The sequence below is a fragment of the Quercus robur genome, chromosome 1 (genome assembly GCF_932294415.1).
Source record: "Quercus robur chromosome 1, dhQueRobu3.1, whole genome shotgun sequence".
In the NCBI taxonomy this organism is placed as follows: Eukaryota; Viridiplantae; Streptophyta; class Magnoliopsida; order Fagales; family Fagaceae; genus Quercus; species Quercus robur.
Genome location: NC_065534.1, coordinates 44,044,636 through 44,062,800, shown reverse-complemented (window position 1 = coordinate 44,062,800; position 18,165 = coordinate 44,044,636). Strand labels below are relative to the sequence as shown.

Genomic DNA, 18,165 nt, shown 5'->3' with positions numbered 1-18,165 from the left:
AAAAAGTAAAACATGTAAATTTCCATCTAGAAAACAATCATGGACAATGCTTAGCTTTACCAAAATGAAAACACTTTCATTTTGGACATACTTTTTAGTCTAATTTCCTTTTGGCAACTATTAGGGCAACTAGCTTGTCCAACTATTTGGTATTATAATTCCTCTTCTTACCACCCTTACCTTTCGGTTCAGGCTAAGAATTTGAATTAAATCATATTGATCCCAGCCTTAGCTTTTAGGATGTCTTCTGTTACGTAGAACTCACTTATCAACTCAGATAATATAAAAAGAATTTATTTTCAAAACAATCTGAATTGATCAAATGATTCTAACAAGGACTTGTGGATCATATCCATATGAGATTAACATTTAATCTCTACATCCAAGAATTCCAATTCATTTAATAAATAAAACATTTTCATAATATAATATAGAATTAGAACTCCTTAAGCCTTTCTTAGTACTCCATATGATTCATACCAAGCATCTCATTTAGACTTAATATAAAGTCTTAGTCTAGTACTAACTCTTGCATCTCATGCTGTAGCAAAATTGAGATAAAAGCCAATATAACATTTTAGCATTTCAATGGAGACTATGATCATATCATAAGCTATCTTCCATAAATGCATCATGTATAGGAAATTATGACAATGCTGAATTGAAACATATTTATGTACTTTAGCTCCTTTAAGCACCATATCCAAAATTATTTCTTAGTTAATGTGATTCAATTAAATTAGTAGTTAGAGAACAAAATTTTGTGACAACTTTATTTTGGGACTATGAACATAAATACAAGGACATTATAATTTTGCATCCATAACCATATAGTATGGAACCCAAAAACCATACTATACTAGGTGCAACGACAACCTAATCTCACAATTAATATTCCTCAACATAGAGTGAATACCAAACACTATGATTAAGCAAGAACTATTCTCATTATTAATGCTATCATGGTAACTCTTACCAAACAAAAATAATTTGCCGCTCTTCCTTTAGCCTCTAAGTAATAATGACATAGCTCCTTTGGGAGGTTAACATTACACTTAGTCTAGTGTACATCATTATCTAGAATCATGTGTAGTCACATTTCATCTCCCTTATAGTGTTTAAACTTGTAGTAGTACCATGAAACAAAACATTGCGAGGCATATACACCAAGACAAGGTGCTTGTTCACACTACTTTAAATGGGTAAGTTCAATCTTATAGTACTATGAAGTAAACACCCTCCTTTGGGATCGCGAGGCATATACACAAAGACGAGGTGTTTACCCACACTACTATGAACCGATAATGGAGGCCATGAGATCCAACCCTTGTATCTCTCTCCCACTAGAAATTTTAAAGAAATTTGATTGTCTTGAAATCATTGTGATCTTATCACAATTTTAACCCTACACATCAAACATGTTTAATTGTTTAAATTTGATGTGATCTGACTAAGTCACGTCACAATAGCATAACAAACATTCTCGTAATCACAAAGAAGTTTAATCATGTAATCCGTGAAATAAATACCCTCCGCATGGAGTGCAAGGCTCAAGGCCAAGACAAGGTATCTATTCACATTACAATAAACTTAACAAAAAGGTTGTTTTAGTACTCCCACTTGTTATTTGGGTTTTTCTTTAAATAATTGTGATCCAATCACAACTAATAACCTTGCACTTGTTGAAGACTCTAATCTCATTAGAGTCACTAACTAAAATGGAAAGTCCTAAACTAATTAGGATTTCTTAAACCCTAATGGATCAAACATTAGTTATAAAGAACTCTATCCTTAATTTACTAGATGAAGTATTATAATCTCATTAGAAACTATATAACTTTAATTAGAATTTTAATCTCATTAAAAACCTCTAATTAAAATAAATTAAGGACTTTTAATCACACAACAATTCCAATCTCATTAGAATGTTTCTTAAAAGAGAGGTCCTAAACAAATTAGGACTAAGAGTTATATTTAACTAACATCTTTGATCTCATTAGGTCTTTTAGTTAGATAATGATTAATAAATGTCCTTAACTTTTAAGGACTATAAAAATTAATCACTTTATATGGAAACATGTGTAATCTCATCACACACAACCTTGCCTTTTATCAAAGTTTTAACACTTAATCAAAAAGCAAGTGAAAATTTAAAATTCAGTACCTTCGATCGGTCGAATCTTTTCCTCGATTGATCGAAAAAAAAATGAAGAAATACATCACAAAGTCACTATCTCATTCGATCGATTCTTGATTCCTATTTGATCAGTCAAAAAGAACACTCGATTGATCGAAAAGGATTCTCGATTGATCAAGACGATGAAGAATTTCATCAAAGAGTTTCTGCCTGAATCGATCGGTTTTTCGATTCCTCTTCGATCAATTGAAAAGAACATTTGATCGATCGAAAGGAATTCTCGATTGATCCAAACTCACAAAATTGAATTTTTCTTAGAATTTTCTGGTAACCGTTTTTGAGATCTTCATTGTTCTTCCATCAAAAACACCTTTTGATTTTATCAACGAAGATTTACAAATCAAACATTAGGGTTTTCAATATCAAGATCAAGAACCATAATAATGCTAGAAACCTTGAAAACATAATCCTAATCTCATTAGGAATAAATTTCATTAAAGGATTTTAACTAGTAACCAAAAAACTTTAATTCTAGCATTAACATGAGAGTATCAATATAAGTGTGTATATATATATATATATATATATATATATATATATCAGGACATGAATCATGTATATTATCAATCTGAATGAAGTTAGGCCTTGAATCTTATTTAAAATCTATCCAAGGTTATCAATCCGGATAACATATAAAGCACTTCAATCCTGATAACATATGGATTCCATGAATATAAAAGCATGACACGGCACCATAAACAAAAGACATGATCATGGGCTTCATGGAATAACACGAACCATTTTATATATATATATATATATATATATATATATATATATATATATATATATATATATATATCTCATATATAAAACATGGCATATGGTCAAAGACACAATTATGCAAAAACTTTAATACAGAAAATAAAAATACCAATAAAACTATTTTCTTTAGTTCTAAAACCCAATCACATGTTATACAAGGATGATATTGAAGACCGCTCTGATACCAATTGTTGGAAAAATTGGTTTTGCATCTCATACAAAACACAAAGCGGAAGCAACAAACACAGATCTACTTCATTCATGAGAGATAACATGTGACCTTGAATTCTAGAACAAAGAATAGAAAGCATACCTTGATGCAGTGAAATTCAAAACCAAGACTTGAGAATACCTCTAATCAACATCCCAATTCCACATGATGCCCGAAAAGAGTAGTCTCTCAATCAGTCTTTATGTACGTTGATTCTCAAAGAAAGTTCTTCTTCTTCTCATTTTAGAGAAAATCTATTTCCTTTTATTTTCATCATACGTACATTCTAACTACCTTGGTAGTTACTTTATTTAATAATTCTTATTAAATGAAAACTGATCATCTAATTGGGTTAGCATTTTGGGCCTACCTAATTGGGCTTTAGTTTGTGACTTGAGATGGGACCAAAGGGAACTAATAAGACTCTAGCTCTAATGGGCCTTGGGCTTATCTATCAACTTTTGACAAGTCCAAAGTTACCATTAATTATATTTAATACCACTATATAAATATAATTGCATTCTAGGTCTTATTAATAAATTATATCCCAAGACTCTAATGATATAATTTGACCCCTCCATGAAATATCCATAGTGAACAAAGTCATAATAAATTGTCACTTTGTAAACAACTATTTTATTCTTAAGTACCCGGTTTAATCTTTTAGTTATTCATATTTATTTAAATCTGATTTCAATAAATATAAACTTTAGTAACTCCTTATTAAAGTGAGCGCCCTGAATAACCAGTTCCCATTAAACTTATCTTAAGAGGATATTTTGTGTCTTTATAAAAAGAGATTATGGATTTTATCTTGAGAATATGTGTTCCCTCAACACTACGTGTGGTTACCCAACATACTGAGATTTTGACCGTCAATATTAGATCTCACTCCTGATATATCAAAGTAACCTACATTTCATGATCGGGTTTACTATCCTTTCAGGATTAAGAATCTATGAAATTAAAAGTCGTGAGATTAATCATTCAATTGACATTTGTTGATTGAATAGTTAATTTCATAGCGGTCCAGTTCAATATGTCTTAACACTTAAGATCCATCAACACATCAACTAGAACTCTCCACTTCCATGATCAAGACAACCATCTTAGTTGATGTGTTATAGTCTTTGTAGATGAAATACCCAATTTCATCACTGATTACAAATTATATTTTGAGTTTATAAGAAACTTGTGATTTATATCTTCTGTAACTAAATTACATAAATCACATATAATATATCTTAAGGACTATGATAATGTCCCATTAGTTCATTTATAAATAGTCTCATATAATTAAACAACTTAATTATTTATGGCATGCCAATAAATTGGATTTTATGGCATAAACTCCAACATGTTCAACGGCTAGTGCGTTACTAAATTGATGGTTTGATGTACACAGCCCACTTGTTACCGTTGCTTTGTTCGTTACTCTTCATCATCAATGTGTGCAATAAATGTGTAACACCTGCTTTGATTGTCATTATAGGGAGTGACGATTGTAGTTTATTTTTTGACTCATTAGCAGATATGGAGATTTTTGAGTCACCCTCAAAGATTGAGTTATGCAAATCCAATTCCTGAACAAACTAGACAACCGTTCTTACCACAATAGTTTCAAGAGCGACCATCGAGGAGGGGATAGGGATAATCTCGGATAAAGTTGTCATTATTTCTCCAAGAGAATTGTGGACCACTACATCGACACTCGTTGCATTCAAATCTTCGAAGACTGTACCATCAAAATTTGTTTTTAGCATTCCAGGGTCAGGTGGTTTCCAAACGGTTTTCTTTGGGAGCTACTTCGAAACAAGTTTAACACGTTGTTGCTGAAATTCTAGGAGATGTTGCTTCGCTAGGCTAGAAAGTTTATCCAATGGGGCTGCTCACTTTGCACTTATTTCGCCGATTCCAAATTGTCCAACAAGTTATAGCAAAGTTTTTCGAACCTTAGAGCATCCGCAACCCAACTTGCAAATGGCATATGTAACAACATTTTAGCATTCACAGCCTAATTTCCCCCAGCAACCCGTATTGCAAATGCATCCTATTGCAAAAATATTTGCAATTGTGCTATAGTGCGATTCTAAATGTAGAATCGCACTGTAGCTCAATTGTAAAACAAAAAACATTATTTTATTCTCCCACTGACTGAAGCTCTCTTCTCAACACTCTCTCTTTCATTTCTCTGTCTTCTCTTTTCTCTCCTCCTTTTGTTCTATAGCTGCTCTCTCCTCTCCTCAAACCCAAAACCCCGTGTGGTGGTGGTGGTGGTGGTAGCGGCAGAGGTAGGTGTGGATCCTCCAATACGACGTCGTCTTCCTTGTAGCGGCGGCCTGGGTTTTGTGGCAGTGGTGGCGAAGTGGGTCTGGGTTGGTGGTCTGTGGTGGGTTGATCTGTGATGTGGCACGACAGTGGCATTGGATGTGGGTATTCGGTGGTAGTGGGTAGTGGGATTTTGGGTAAGTCCTTGCACGGCAGTGGCATGGTGGGAGTGGGTTTTGGGTCAGTCCTTGCACAAAGACTCATTTCTGGTGGTGGTTTCTATGGTGGTGCTGTGGAGTTTGGGTTTGGGTTTTAGATTTGTTGTGATTTGCTTGTTTGATTTGGGTGATTTTGGTATGGATTTTTTGTTGTGATTTTGTTGGGGTGGCAGGTGGTGCAGCAGTGGTGTTGTTGATGGTGGTGATGGCAGCTTGTGAGATAGGCGTTGGGTTGATGGTCTAGTAGTTTTTGGGATGGGTTCTGGCCGTGGGTATGGGTTGTTTTGGCCGTGTGTCTGGTGGTTTGCTTGTGAGATTAGTGTGGGTTTGATGGTCTAGTAGTTTTGGTGATGGGTTTTGGCTGTGGGTATGGGTGGCGATGGGTATGGTTGGTCAGGTTCATGGTGGTGGGTATGGGTTTGCTAGAGGTTGAGGAAGAAAGAGAGGAAAAGGAAGAGAAAAAGAGAAATAGTAAAAAAAGATTAAAAAAGAATATTTAAATAAAATGGAAAAAAAAATAGAATTTTGGAATGTTGGGAGTATTGTAAAATGATATGGTATAATTAATAAAATAGCTTTTTGAGATGGTAAAATAGGATAGAATGACATTTTGGGTTGTGGATGCTCTTATGGTTGTCTACTTTTATTTATTTATTTATTTTATATTAAATGGAGGACTTTCCTAAAATCCCATAATTAAAAATCGAAACTTAAAACTAATAAAGTTTCTGATGGTTGTATAAGAGATTTGAGATTCAATTCTCGCTTATACTAAAAACTGATTGATGTCTTGATCTGATAATAAAGAGCTATCATCAACAGCAAAGGCCTTAAGTTAAAACTCTCTTGAAAGCAAAAAAAGAAAATCAAAACCTGTCAATTACGATTACAACCTCATCAATCACGCAAGACCTAACGGCCAGTAGCCCCCCAAGTCCTAAGAACTCATAACTTAATCCAAGTCAAATGAATAAGTTTTAATTAAACGTGTACCCATTTTCAAACAAATCAATCAGCTACCTGTTTACCAAAAAAAAAAAAAAATCAATCAGCTACCTTCCTCGATTTGTCTTCTTCGCAATCAAGTACTCAAAACTTCCCCGCTAATCTCGGTCCCATCTCTCTTTTTATTTTACTTTATTTCCTTCCCATTCAGTCCCTACCTTTTATGTCCGAACAGAACACACCCCAAATTCACTCTTCTTGCTATGCTAGCATAGGCATAGCAAACCAACAAAAACCAAAACCAAAAAAAAAAAAATGTCTCTCCTTCTCTTCCTCCAACTCCTCCTCTTCCCCCTCCTCTGCTCCTCCACCACCACCACCACCAACCCTTTCGGTAAAGCACAATCTCTTCCCTTAATAACTAATAACTAACTTATTAACTGTCACTAAGTCACTAACTACATATGTTTTTTTAACAGACGTTTCATACTACATTGACTGCGGCGGTACCACCGACACGACCGACCCCTTCAACACAACATGGCTTTCCGACCGCAACTACACCGGAGGGTCTGCGGCGATAGTCTCGGAGCCGTTACACTTCCTTCACTCTCAGGAAAAGACACTCCGTTTCTTCCCACTCTCCTTCGGGAAAAAGAACTGCTACACCGTCCCACTCCCTAACGGCCGTTACTACTTCCGTACATTCACCGTCTACGACAACTACGACGGTAAGTCTCACTCTCCTTCCTTCGACGCTTCCGTGGAGGGCACTTTGGTCTATTCCTGGCGCTCGCCTTGGGCTGAGTCACTCGCGCGTGACGGCGCGTACTCTGACCTCTTCGCTTACGTCACCGACGGTCAAGCGGATTTCTGTTTCTACAGCATTGCCACTGACCCGCCCGTTATCGGTTCGCTCCAGATCAACCAAATCGACCCGAATTCATACAACGCCGCTTCGATCGGTCAGAGTTTCATCCTCGTCAACTATGGTAGACTCACCTGCGGCTCCCCCCAATGGGGCCCGGGCTTCACCAACGACACCGACTACTTCGGCCGGTCCTGGCAATCGGACTACAGTTTCCAATCTCATATTTCCAGCTCCTCAGCGCTAAGGAAGATAGGCACAAACAATGCTATAAGCGGGACCAATACGGCGCCGAATTACTTTCCGGCGAAGCTGTACCAGACGGCGGTGACGACGGACGGCAGAGTGATCGAGTATGAGTTGAAGGTGGATGCGAAGCTGGATTACTTGCTGTGGTTTCACTTCGCGGAGCTGGATTCGAGCGTGAACAAGGAAGGTCAGAGAGTGTTCGATGTGTTGGTCAATGGCAATAATGTGAATCGGATTGATATTTACAAGGAGGTTGGAGGCTTTGCAGCTTATACTTGGAATTATACGGTGAAGAATTTGAGTTCTACTGTGTTGACCGTGAGGCTGGTCCCGGTGGTAGGCTCGCCGGTGATTTCTGGGCTTGAGAATTACGCGCTGGTTCCGGCTGATCTTTCTACTGTGCCTGATCAAGGTAAAGAGATTCTTGAAATTGAATTAGGGGAAAGAATTTTTATTTTTGTTTTTGCTTTTTTTACTTACTTAGACTTAGAGACGAAATGTATGTAGGGAAGCAAAGATTTGGCTTCATATTATATTTTCAAATATTCTCTTCTCTTTCTTGCAACCAAACCCAACTTTGAAATTTGCTGAATTTCACTCCAAAACCCTTAGAAAACTAAATTTGGAAGAGAAATGAATGTGAATAAATTAATATTCTTCATTAATTTTTTTTCTTTTTTGACACATCAGTTTCTAAAGTTTTTGTACTATCAGTATCTTTAGCATCATTCGTTCATGAGAGAGAGAATCTAGAGGCGTGTTTGGCACTTCATTCTTCCATAGGTATTGGTGGAGAGTCAATTTATTTTAATTTTAGGTTATTAGTTAATTAGGGTTTTCTATGCCAATTATAATTAGGGTTTATTTTTCTTATATAAGGAAATGTTGTACTTTTATCAAAGGGAGCTTATTTTGATGGGAAAAAAAAAAAGATTTCAATTAAAATGATCTCCATGGTATGGTGTGGTGCCAACTCCAGCCCCACCCTAGGTGCTAATACCTAGTGGTTTTCCCTTGCTTGGTGTTAGACTCCAAGCAAGCCTAGGTGTTGGCTCCTACGATCTATCTTTATTTTCCGTTTGTTTAATTTATTATTCAATTTTTTAGAGACCATGACTTCAAATAGAATAGAATATAAGAAAAAAATTCATATGGCCAAAATAGTCTAATTTGTCAAGGATCCATAGCTGACCCCAAATTTTGGGACTAAGGATTTGTTGTTGTATTGAAACCCACCAAGTGCATGTGTAACCTACATATTAGAAAATATGTCAATAATAATTTAATGGTTTGATAACAAGAATGATTTGGTGAAAATGAGATATAAGCAAGACTGAAGAGTGATTAAAATGTAAAAGAAGGACTCTAGGAATCTTAGAAATGTGCTTGATTCTTTAGGTTATGTGAGCTGATACTAATCGGGGTTTCCTTTGTAGTGGTTGCTATGAGAGCATTGAAGGAGTCGCTTCGTGTTCCCGATAGAATGGGTTGGAATGGTGATCCTTGTGCTCCTACAAGTTGGGATGCTTGGGAGGGAGTTACATGCCATCTCAACAAGGATGGAAAATCCCTCGTGATATCTCAAATGTAATAATCTCTTTTACTTTCAAAGCCATTTGTTTCAAACTTTTTATTTCCTTTTCTATCTGGTAATCTAAGAAGCTATAATCTTGGGCCAAAAATCCTAGTCATGAAGTATTATATATTGATCAAATTATACATTTCAGAGATCTTGGAACTCAAGGCTTGAAAGGAGGATATATTAGTGACCAGATCAGTCTTTTGTCAAACTTGGTAAGCCTGTAAGTATCAACTGTCAACTCTTAATGTCGTGCATCTTTTATATTAATTGATTCAACATATTACTGTGTCAAAAAATTATGATGGTTTTGCAGTTAGAAATAGTTCAATGAGCCCCTTCTTAGTATTCTTTTCTATCTTGGAACAGATATAATTTCCACCCCATCATAGGTCACCATGTCTTATCATATAATCATTACATTTTTTTTTTTCTTGAAATCTTATTTTATCACCCCTGTCCTTGTGCTTTCAAGGACAGTTTCCACTTTTGGACCTCCTCTAAGTTATGCCTGGTAAATATCCTAAGCAATGGGAGAAGAATGGTGATTATGTTTAGGAACTTGTATTACTTCCAGTTATTCCCATGCTAGTTGTTGCATATTTGTACTTATCTTATGTGGCTTCCTTTAATTGGCATAAATACATTGCAATTGTGGTTAAAAGTTGATATTGGATGATACCTCAATCAAAGTTGTGTTTAGGAATTTATACTTCATCTAATGATTGAGATGCACACATTCATAAGTAAATTGTCAAAGGGATGGATGTTTTCCTTTTTCCATTCATTGTGAGTTTGATAGATTTCTATTGTTTATGCCTTTATAAGGTTGTGCTTTCTCTTCTATTCGAGTTTGGTTAATATTCTAACTTCTAACATGGTTTCTTTAATGTTGACATTTTTTTTTCTCCTTTTTCTTTGCTTTGCATTTAAACCTAATTTGGTAATTTTTGGAGTATGCATTCACAATTCATATAGGTTCTGAATATGTAGTTAACGTATAGATTGGTTAACATTTTGAATTTTGAATTTTTCTAAATGAACAGGAACTTAACTACTAATTCTTTAGGCGGTACATTACCATCTGGGCTAGGCCAAAAATCTCTCATACGGCTGTAAGTATCCAGCATTTGTTTAGTTTGTAAATTACAATTATAGACTTATAGTACTGGTTTCTATTGCATATGGCATGTTCTGGTAAGTGCCACACTGTAAACCACTAATATATTTATTTGATATAATATCACTCAGTTGATCATAATTTCATGGAAGATTCTTTGCATTTGTTTATTTGAAAATAATTTACCTTATTGCTCAATGACGTTCCTTTTTTCTTTGGTCGTTCTTTCATGGTGCATGTAAGTAGGGCCTTGTTCCCTTCAATTTATTTTGCTAATTTAATAAATTTCTTCACCGTTTGAAAATTACAATTTCCCCTTTTTAAGTATGATTAATGCTTCTCTTCTTTTAGATGGTTTTACCATGTGATCAATCTTTATCTAGTTTTCTTCTTATGTTCACTTTTATACTTGTCTATGGTACACTTAATGGCTCCTTTAAGATAGCTCAAGTGTAATACAAAAATCTGCTTGTTTACATATATTATTATGTTTTCTACTTTGCAGAGATTTATCGTACAATCAGTTTACAGGGTCCATTCCGGATAGTCTAGCATCTTCAAATCTGCAGCTGGTGTAAGTAGTTTGGCAGTATCCAATTTGAGTACTGGATTTTATCAAACATATCTAACAACATCATATATTGTCATTTGTGGTCATTAGGAGCTGTGTTAATAGTATATTTCAGCATGGATAGTGGCTTGCTCAGTAAGCTGGCATCTAGCATCCCATGTTTCATCAGAAGACACCCTTTACTTTCTCAAAGTATCACGGCTGAATGCTTATAAATACACCATATTTGGAAAAAAAAAAAAAAAAAAAACAAAAACAGAAAAAAAAGGAGAAAGCTTAGAGCTATTTTTATTAAAATAATCAATTTCCCAACAGTTAATTAAGCCAAATGTGAAGGAAAATGTAACTTGAATAGCTAGAGTTCTTTGAGTTATAAATAAATTCTACTATCAAGCATTTCACCCATTATTCACTTATTTTAAATACTCCATGCATGTGTTGGGGTTTTTCTTTGAACAGTAATGCATTTTGTGAGAGTTTCTCAAATAATGTGTTAAAACCTTCTCCCAAATTAACACATTTAGTATTGTGGAAGATGTGGCTGCATTGGCATTCTTCCCTATTTTATGCTTGGGATGAGCTGTAGACCTAGACATCCAAGGTTCGATCCCCACTTAAGAGTTTCACTGGATTACCTAATACATGGTTCTGGTGGGTGGGGTTGTGTATCCATGGTTTACTCCCTGTGGGTGGATCTGAAGTGCCCTGCCTTGGTGAGGTATCATGGCATTAAAAAAAAAAAAAAAAAAAAAATTTAGGAGTATTGTTACAGTAGTAATTTAAAATACCATAATGGCAGTGTGGCACTTCTAGTTGTGTTCTTTGACATTGAAACAGGTGTTCAATAGTGCATTAGTTTAAAGAAATAATTTCAATAATGTTTTATTTTTTGGATGAGTAAATAATGTTTTTTTGCATCAAATATATTCTCATAGTGTCTTACTTTAGAAATGCAAATTACACCTCTTACTTTAATGTTATATCCTTTTAACATACTCAAACTTGATCATCTAGAAGCCATCATTTAAAAGCTGAAATTTTAATAATATGGTTAACAAGGACATGAACTAACTTACTTCCTGAATCTAAAACACCATTTACAGACCCCATTTTTGTTTTTTCATTACAGGGTTTATATCATTTCTTAATACACCTCTCTCTTGTCAGGGTATTGAATGATAACTTATTAGAAGGACGAGTACCGGAGGAACTTTTTTCAATTGGTGTGCACGGTGGAGCAATTGAGTATGATATAATTTAATTTGCTAGCAGCTACAATTAATTTGTTATATTAGTTCAAATGCTATAGAATCTTTAGCTGACAAATTTTTGTAGTGTACATGATTTGTGATAGGCCCTAAGCTCCTTTTAGTTCTAAATTGCTTCTATCTTTTTCTAACCTTAGCTAAATCATTCACATCTCTTGCATTTGTTTCTTTCAGCTATTCAATCCCCTAAAATTCCAGTTGAACTAAATTGTTAAAATCTTTTTTATTTTATAATGTTTTCCTTTTGCTATCTGATCCTCAATGACCTGAACCATAACACATGCCCTCAAAACATCTTTTTCTGCCACTCCTTTCTGGGCATGTTTCCTTTGCAGAAAGATTTTTTAATTTATAAAGCAGGCTCGGTGATGAATTCTCTACCTCATGCATCTTCTTTGAAGGGGGAAAGAAAGGAAAATCACATAGGAACAGAGAAACCTGTCTCTTAGACATCGTAATCCACTGATACTTTTTATAAAGCCATGGAGCGACTATTTCAGCAAGCTACCAAGCTCATGTTTTCTTGAATTCTTAGTTTAAATATATCTCTTAGAGATATCAAGCCCAATCATAGTCAAGGACTGAAGGTGCAAGCCCAATCCTTGATGTGTAAGCCAGGAATACTGCTAGTACTACAAGTCAATTAACCATGGTTTATTGTATGGTTATTTTAGGGTTGAGCCTCCAATAAATACCCCATATTTGTTTCATTGTAAAACACAAATGATATTATAGTGAAGATGTAGCCATTAGGGCTTTATCCTATGGACGTAGGCCGTTAGGTCAAACAATGTAATCCTTTTATCTCTGTTTTCCTACCTGTGTTCTACATCATCTCACTTCTTTACCCTTTACCCTTCCTCTATTCCCCAGAAAGCTATGAACAGCCAAAGGTCGTACCCTTGTTTTTACTAGTTAAGATTTGTTCCTTGAGAGGTCCAAATAAGAGTAACTGCAGAACCTTTTCTGCTGTGGAAAAAGAAAGCACACATTTCATGACTGATCAACACAAGTTATCCTCTTATAAGAATATCATTGCAGCAAAAATAGTTAAATAAAGGGGCATCTAAATGTCTTTAAAACTTACTGACCCTTGATGTCCCTAATTGCATAGTGACTTGTGGGTTACATAAATCTTTTTTAGAAGTGGCTTTTCATAATATAGTTCCTTACATAATGAGCTTAAATCTTTCTTGACAGTCTTTCTGGTAACAAAGGTTTGTGCGGTGGACCTACTTTGCCAGACTGTCCTTTATTCTGGGAAAATGGCAGCTTATCTACCAAGGGTAAAATTGCGATAGGCTTATCAAGTCTTGTCTTTTTCTGTGTGCTTCTGCTGGTGATATACATGTTCTGCATCCGAAGGGGTAGAAATGATTATGACTTTGGTCTCCCTCAAGATTTAATGTGTAAGTATGATGACAAGGAAGGACAAATTCATCAATCATTTTCAATGTTCTTTTCCTTTGCACTCTTTTATCTGTTTGGAGATGCTGTAGTGTATCATTTTATTATCTGCCCTCTATCTGTGTTTTCTTTTTGTCCTTTTAAAAGTGATGCATAAGAAGATTCAGAGTATATTTCACTATCTGACATAAGCTTGAATTTAGAATACCAAGTAGCTCCTTAGTACTAGATTATGATGCTGTATTCTCTTTTAGAACTACTGATTCCTAGCTCTGAAGCTATAATTCCAATAGTTTATCACTTGAACATGAAAATTAAAAAGCACTCCCATGCTTCTCATTCTACTACAAACCAGAATAAAAAAGAATTAAAATCTAGAATGATATGCTAATTAGGCTATAAAAATAGTTGTTAATATCATACGATACGCACATATTGTACAATGCGTATTGAATCGAACAAAAAACATACGATATCGTATGCATATCAATTATGGTAAAGAATTATACAATACAAAGATGCGTATCGTATGATATGGATGATACTCATACATGTGGGTTCAAGTTGAGCTTTTTGCTCAACTTGTGCTTTGACTTGAGTCCAACAGTTGTTAGACTTGTTTTTAACACAATTATTGGGTACTTGGTTGAGCCCGATAAAATAACATGACCATGAATTTTTTTTTCCTTCTCTCATGGAAAATTTGGACCACACACTTGGCACTTCACTTTCACATTTGCAAATTTCTATTATATACTATGAATAAAGTATTAAATAACAATATAATAATTTTTCATTTTTTATTATCATTATAGAAGTCCAAGAAACTTGAATGACAAGAAGAAATATAAAGAAAAGTTATTGAAATAGAAGAAAAAAGATATAAATGTTGGAGATGAAGAAGAAGTTAATGATAAAATGACTTTGCAAGATAATGATAACATTGATTTGTACTATGGAGATAAAGTTGATTAGGAAAGATGATGAATATGAAGAGAAAGAAAATATTATTTTAGTTCGACCAATATGATTGTGGATGTTATAAATTTATTTTAATTTGATTTATTTAGTTAGTTTTGTTAAATATTATTGCATAAGCGATGATTAAATTAGTCATTAGTTGAATATGTTTCAAACTTATAATAAATATACCTTTCATATATGTATCTACAATTTTTCTATAACATTTATGAAGTTTTTGTGTATCTTACAATGCATGATGCAACAAAATGAAAAGTCAATTCATAATAAAGTGCATTTATTTATTAAGTAAAAATAAACCAAGCCTCCACATTCCCAAGTTCTGTGTTGACATAGGCTGCATCATTTCATCTTCACTATAGTCCATAGCAATTTTGTCTAGTAGTATATGTTGTAGTGCATTGACTTCTCTGATTTGGGTTAAGTGTAAAGCATTAATGAAGTACATAATGTCAACCATTATGCAATATTCATTTTCATTAAAAAGGAAATGCACCTTTTGCTTGTTGCCATTGAATATACCGCCAAAAATTTATGTATAGTATAGGTTCCAACTTACAAGTTGTCCAGTTATCTCATTTGTGGAATATCTTCAAAATAATCCAATATACAAGTTTCTTTTTGTGGATATGTAGACCCATTTTACTTATCAAAAAAAAAAAAAAAATGTAGACCCATTTTAAGTTTCTACTTTCTAGTACTTTATTATTTTGATCTCATCATCAGAAGAGTTTTTTCCTTGTATGCTGAGGAACTTCCATGTGCTTTTTGTCTCTTATTCATCAAGGGAGATCTGATGCACTGCCCACAGTTGGGCTATCAAGATTCTGCGGTCTTTCAATAACTTAGATATTTTTAATTTTTTCCCTTTGGAAGTATACATCACAGCAAAGCATTTTAGTTTGCTATCGGCATAATCAGAGGTCTCTTCCACTTTATTTGATTTCCAACATAAAAGTTGGATATCTTTTTTGAACGTCATACTGGTGAAATTAAACTTTGATTTATTTTTTAATAGAACTTTGATCTATTATAATAGTGGTCGAATGATTAAAATCATAGTTTGCTACAAGCTTAAGCTTTTGGGATGTGTAATAATCTGTCATAGCATCAGAGCAAGTGGTCATGAGTTCTAAACATATCTCCTTGTGTTGAGCCTAATTGACTAAGGAGTCGAGTAGGTCAACACTTGAAGGAGGGGGTTGGAATAATGGTGAATTGATTTAATTCATCTTTCCCTGTTAGTCTATGAGAAGTGGTAGTTTCTTCTAAAAGTGATGGCTTCTTAGTTTGTAGATTGTGTAAAAAATTAATTTCTTCTGTTGCTTCAAGAATGAAAAGATTCCAATGCTTCATTTGTCCTTGTTTGCAAGGAAAGTCACATGTTTGAGGTAAATTTGGTGTAGTTTAGTTACCTGGTCACTGAATAATTGGTTACAAGTAAATCTTGTGTTTGCACAGAATTTGCTTTTTACATTATTGTGAATTTTCTGTTTGTTCCAATCTTAGCCAGATTTTTGAATGACTTGTGGAAACTAAACTGCTTCGAATGGTTGTCACAGATGCATTATTTTATAGATAAAACCAGCACATATTTAGGATTGTTTTCAGAAGGGGCAGTCATTGGCATCTCACTCTGAATACATTACTGGAAGTTGTGGTTGAAAACTTAAAATTTCTTCAATACTTGGCTAAAAAAAATTCAATTTTCTTATTTTATGGGTTTTCTGGTTTAAATTTGGAAATTTTAAATGCTCTCTAAAATTTATCAAGCTGTTCCATTGTCCATTTGATGACCAACATGCTCTTAATTTATTTACGCATTATCATTTAATCAGTTGATGGGATGTTACCAATCAAAAAAGAAAATCAGTTTATCAGTTGAAAGGATGTTATGTATTAAGCTTGTTTCTTTATTGAATGTCAATCTAATTTCATGTCTTTTTCTCAGCACTGGCTGCAAAGAGAAACAAGTATCAGAGGCAGAAATCTTTGATGCTTCTTGAAATGGAGAGCCAACATGCAAAGGGACTGCCATCACCTTTTACTCCCTACTAATAGAGTTTACAGAAAAGGAGAATATTGACGTTTATGGTCTTCCCTCACCCAAAAGATGTAGAAAGTGGGATCTCTAGTGTGATTATACAAGATCTGAGATATGATGCTAATGACTCACTGCACTGCTTCAGACGGACAATTCAGAGTTTTGGCTTTTGTTCACAATTTGTTCTGAAATGGGGTCAAGGAATGCCAGTCTATTGAATGCAATGTGGTCTCATGTTATTTTTGACCAGAACAAAGGTGTAACCCCACAATGTATAATACCCAGTTTGCAGCATTTTGATGAATATATGATGTAAATCTATAGTGCAATGTATGTAATGGCAACGCGCCGATATGCCAACTGTTCCTAGGTTCATTATTGCTGCATGATCACCTTTGGCGATTCTTTTCCTAACGTTATATGCTGACTTGCTTTAACCTCAGATGTATACCCACAATGGCTTGTTTTATATTTATTGGAAATGACAAAACTTAGGTATTCAAAATTTCTAAGGATATGATTTATAGTTTTTACTTCTTTGTTTGTTTTACATTTTCGGGGTTTCTTTGATGCTCCTGTAGTTGTGTTGTTTACCGTTTATACTGATATGTGATGTGCTCACTGTTACACTGCTATGGGATGTGCTCAGTGTTGTGGTTCAAGTGCTTGGTCCTATTCTATATTTCCAAGTGTAAAGGAAAATTTATATCTTTTTATTTTATTGTGGTGGATAGGGTGAATAATGAAGCTTACCGTACCGGCACTTTATCTCAAATAGTAATAAGTCCGAGAGATGCACGGATTATTTAAAAATTTTATGTAAACAAAAAAAAAAAAAAAAATTACGTGAGTAGCTTGAATAGTACAATAGAAAGACAAATTCTCCCATACATTAACCGCTCTAATCTACTGTTGAAGCGTAGACGTGTAAATATTAACCATGTATGCACTGTACACAGTCAATCCAAAGAGATTTATAAAATAATTTTGTTTACTTGCTAAAAGCAAAACAATGTTGCCTTTTTTGACTAATTATGAAATGACCAACAGGTAAAGAGCATCACAATTCACCAGAATTGTAAAAAATAATTAGTCCTTTTGGCCGTTTGGGAGGAGGGAATTAAATAGAATGGAAATGAATGAAAAGAATAACTTTAAAATATTCTTCATTTTCCTTGTTTGAGAGTTGTGGCGGGTCTTTTGTGTTTTGGGCTTAATTTCTCCTATTGTACCACGGCCCGTGATTTTGAGGTAGGAGAGTTGGGATTGGCCTAACTGAAACACACTTTTAGGTGATGAGAATCGATAGGTACAATTAAAGGATCCATTGCATGTTCCAGTTGGGCCTATTACTAGAGTAAGATCCAAGAAGATCAAAGAAGCACTTAATAAGTTGATTCAAGAGATTTGGGCTGATTCTAACACAGGACATTCCAAGCTTGACCCAAAGGAAAATGAAAGCGTAATAAATTTA

At 34.4% G+C, this 18,165-nt stretch overlaps 1 protein-coding gene across 1 annotated transcript; it reads left to right on the top strand.

Moving 5' to 3' along the window:
- Positions 1–6,788: 6,788 nt before the first annotated feature.
- On the top strand, positions 6,789–17,224 carry LOC126690480 (receptor-like protein 4). The gene is made up of 9 exons (XM_050385654.1): positions 6,789–6,998; positions 7,084–8,133; positions 9,158–9,308; positions 9,449–9,523; positions 10,347–10,415; positions 10,926–10,994; positions 12,159–12,236; positions 13,460–13,668; positions 16,599–17,224. Exons 1-9 carry the CDS (start codon positions 6,920–6,922, stop codon positions 16,703–16,705), a joined length of 1,887 nt encoding a protein of 628 aa, XP_050241611.1. The 5' UTR covers positions 6,789–6,919; the 3' UTR covers positions 16,706–17,224.
- Positions 17,225–18,165: the final 941 nt, after the last annotated feature.

Coding starts and splice junctions, on each gene's coding strand:
- LOC126690480 (XM_050385654.1), top strand. CDS start 6,920: ATGTCTCTCCTTCTCTTCCTCCAACTCCTCCTCTTCCCCCTCCTCTGC. Junction 8,134..9,157: donor TTCTACTGTGCCTGATCAAG/GTAAAGAGATTC, acceptor TTTCCTTTGTAG/TGGTTGCTATGAGAGCATTG. Junction 10,995..12,158: donor TCTTCAAATCTGCAGCTGGT/GTAAGTAGTTTG, acceptor CTCTCTTGTCAG/GGTATTGAATGATAACTTAT.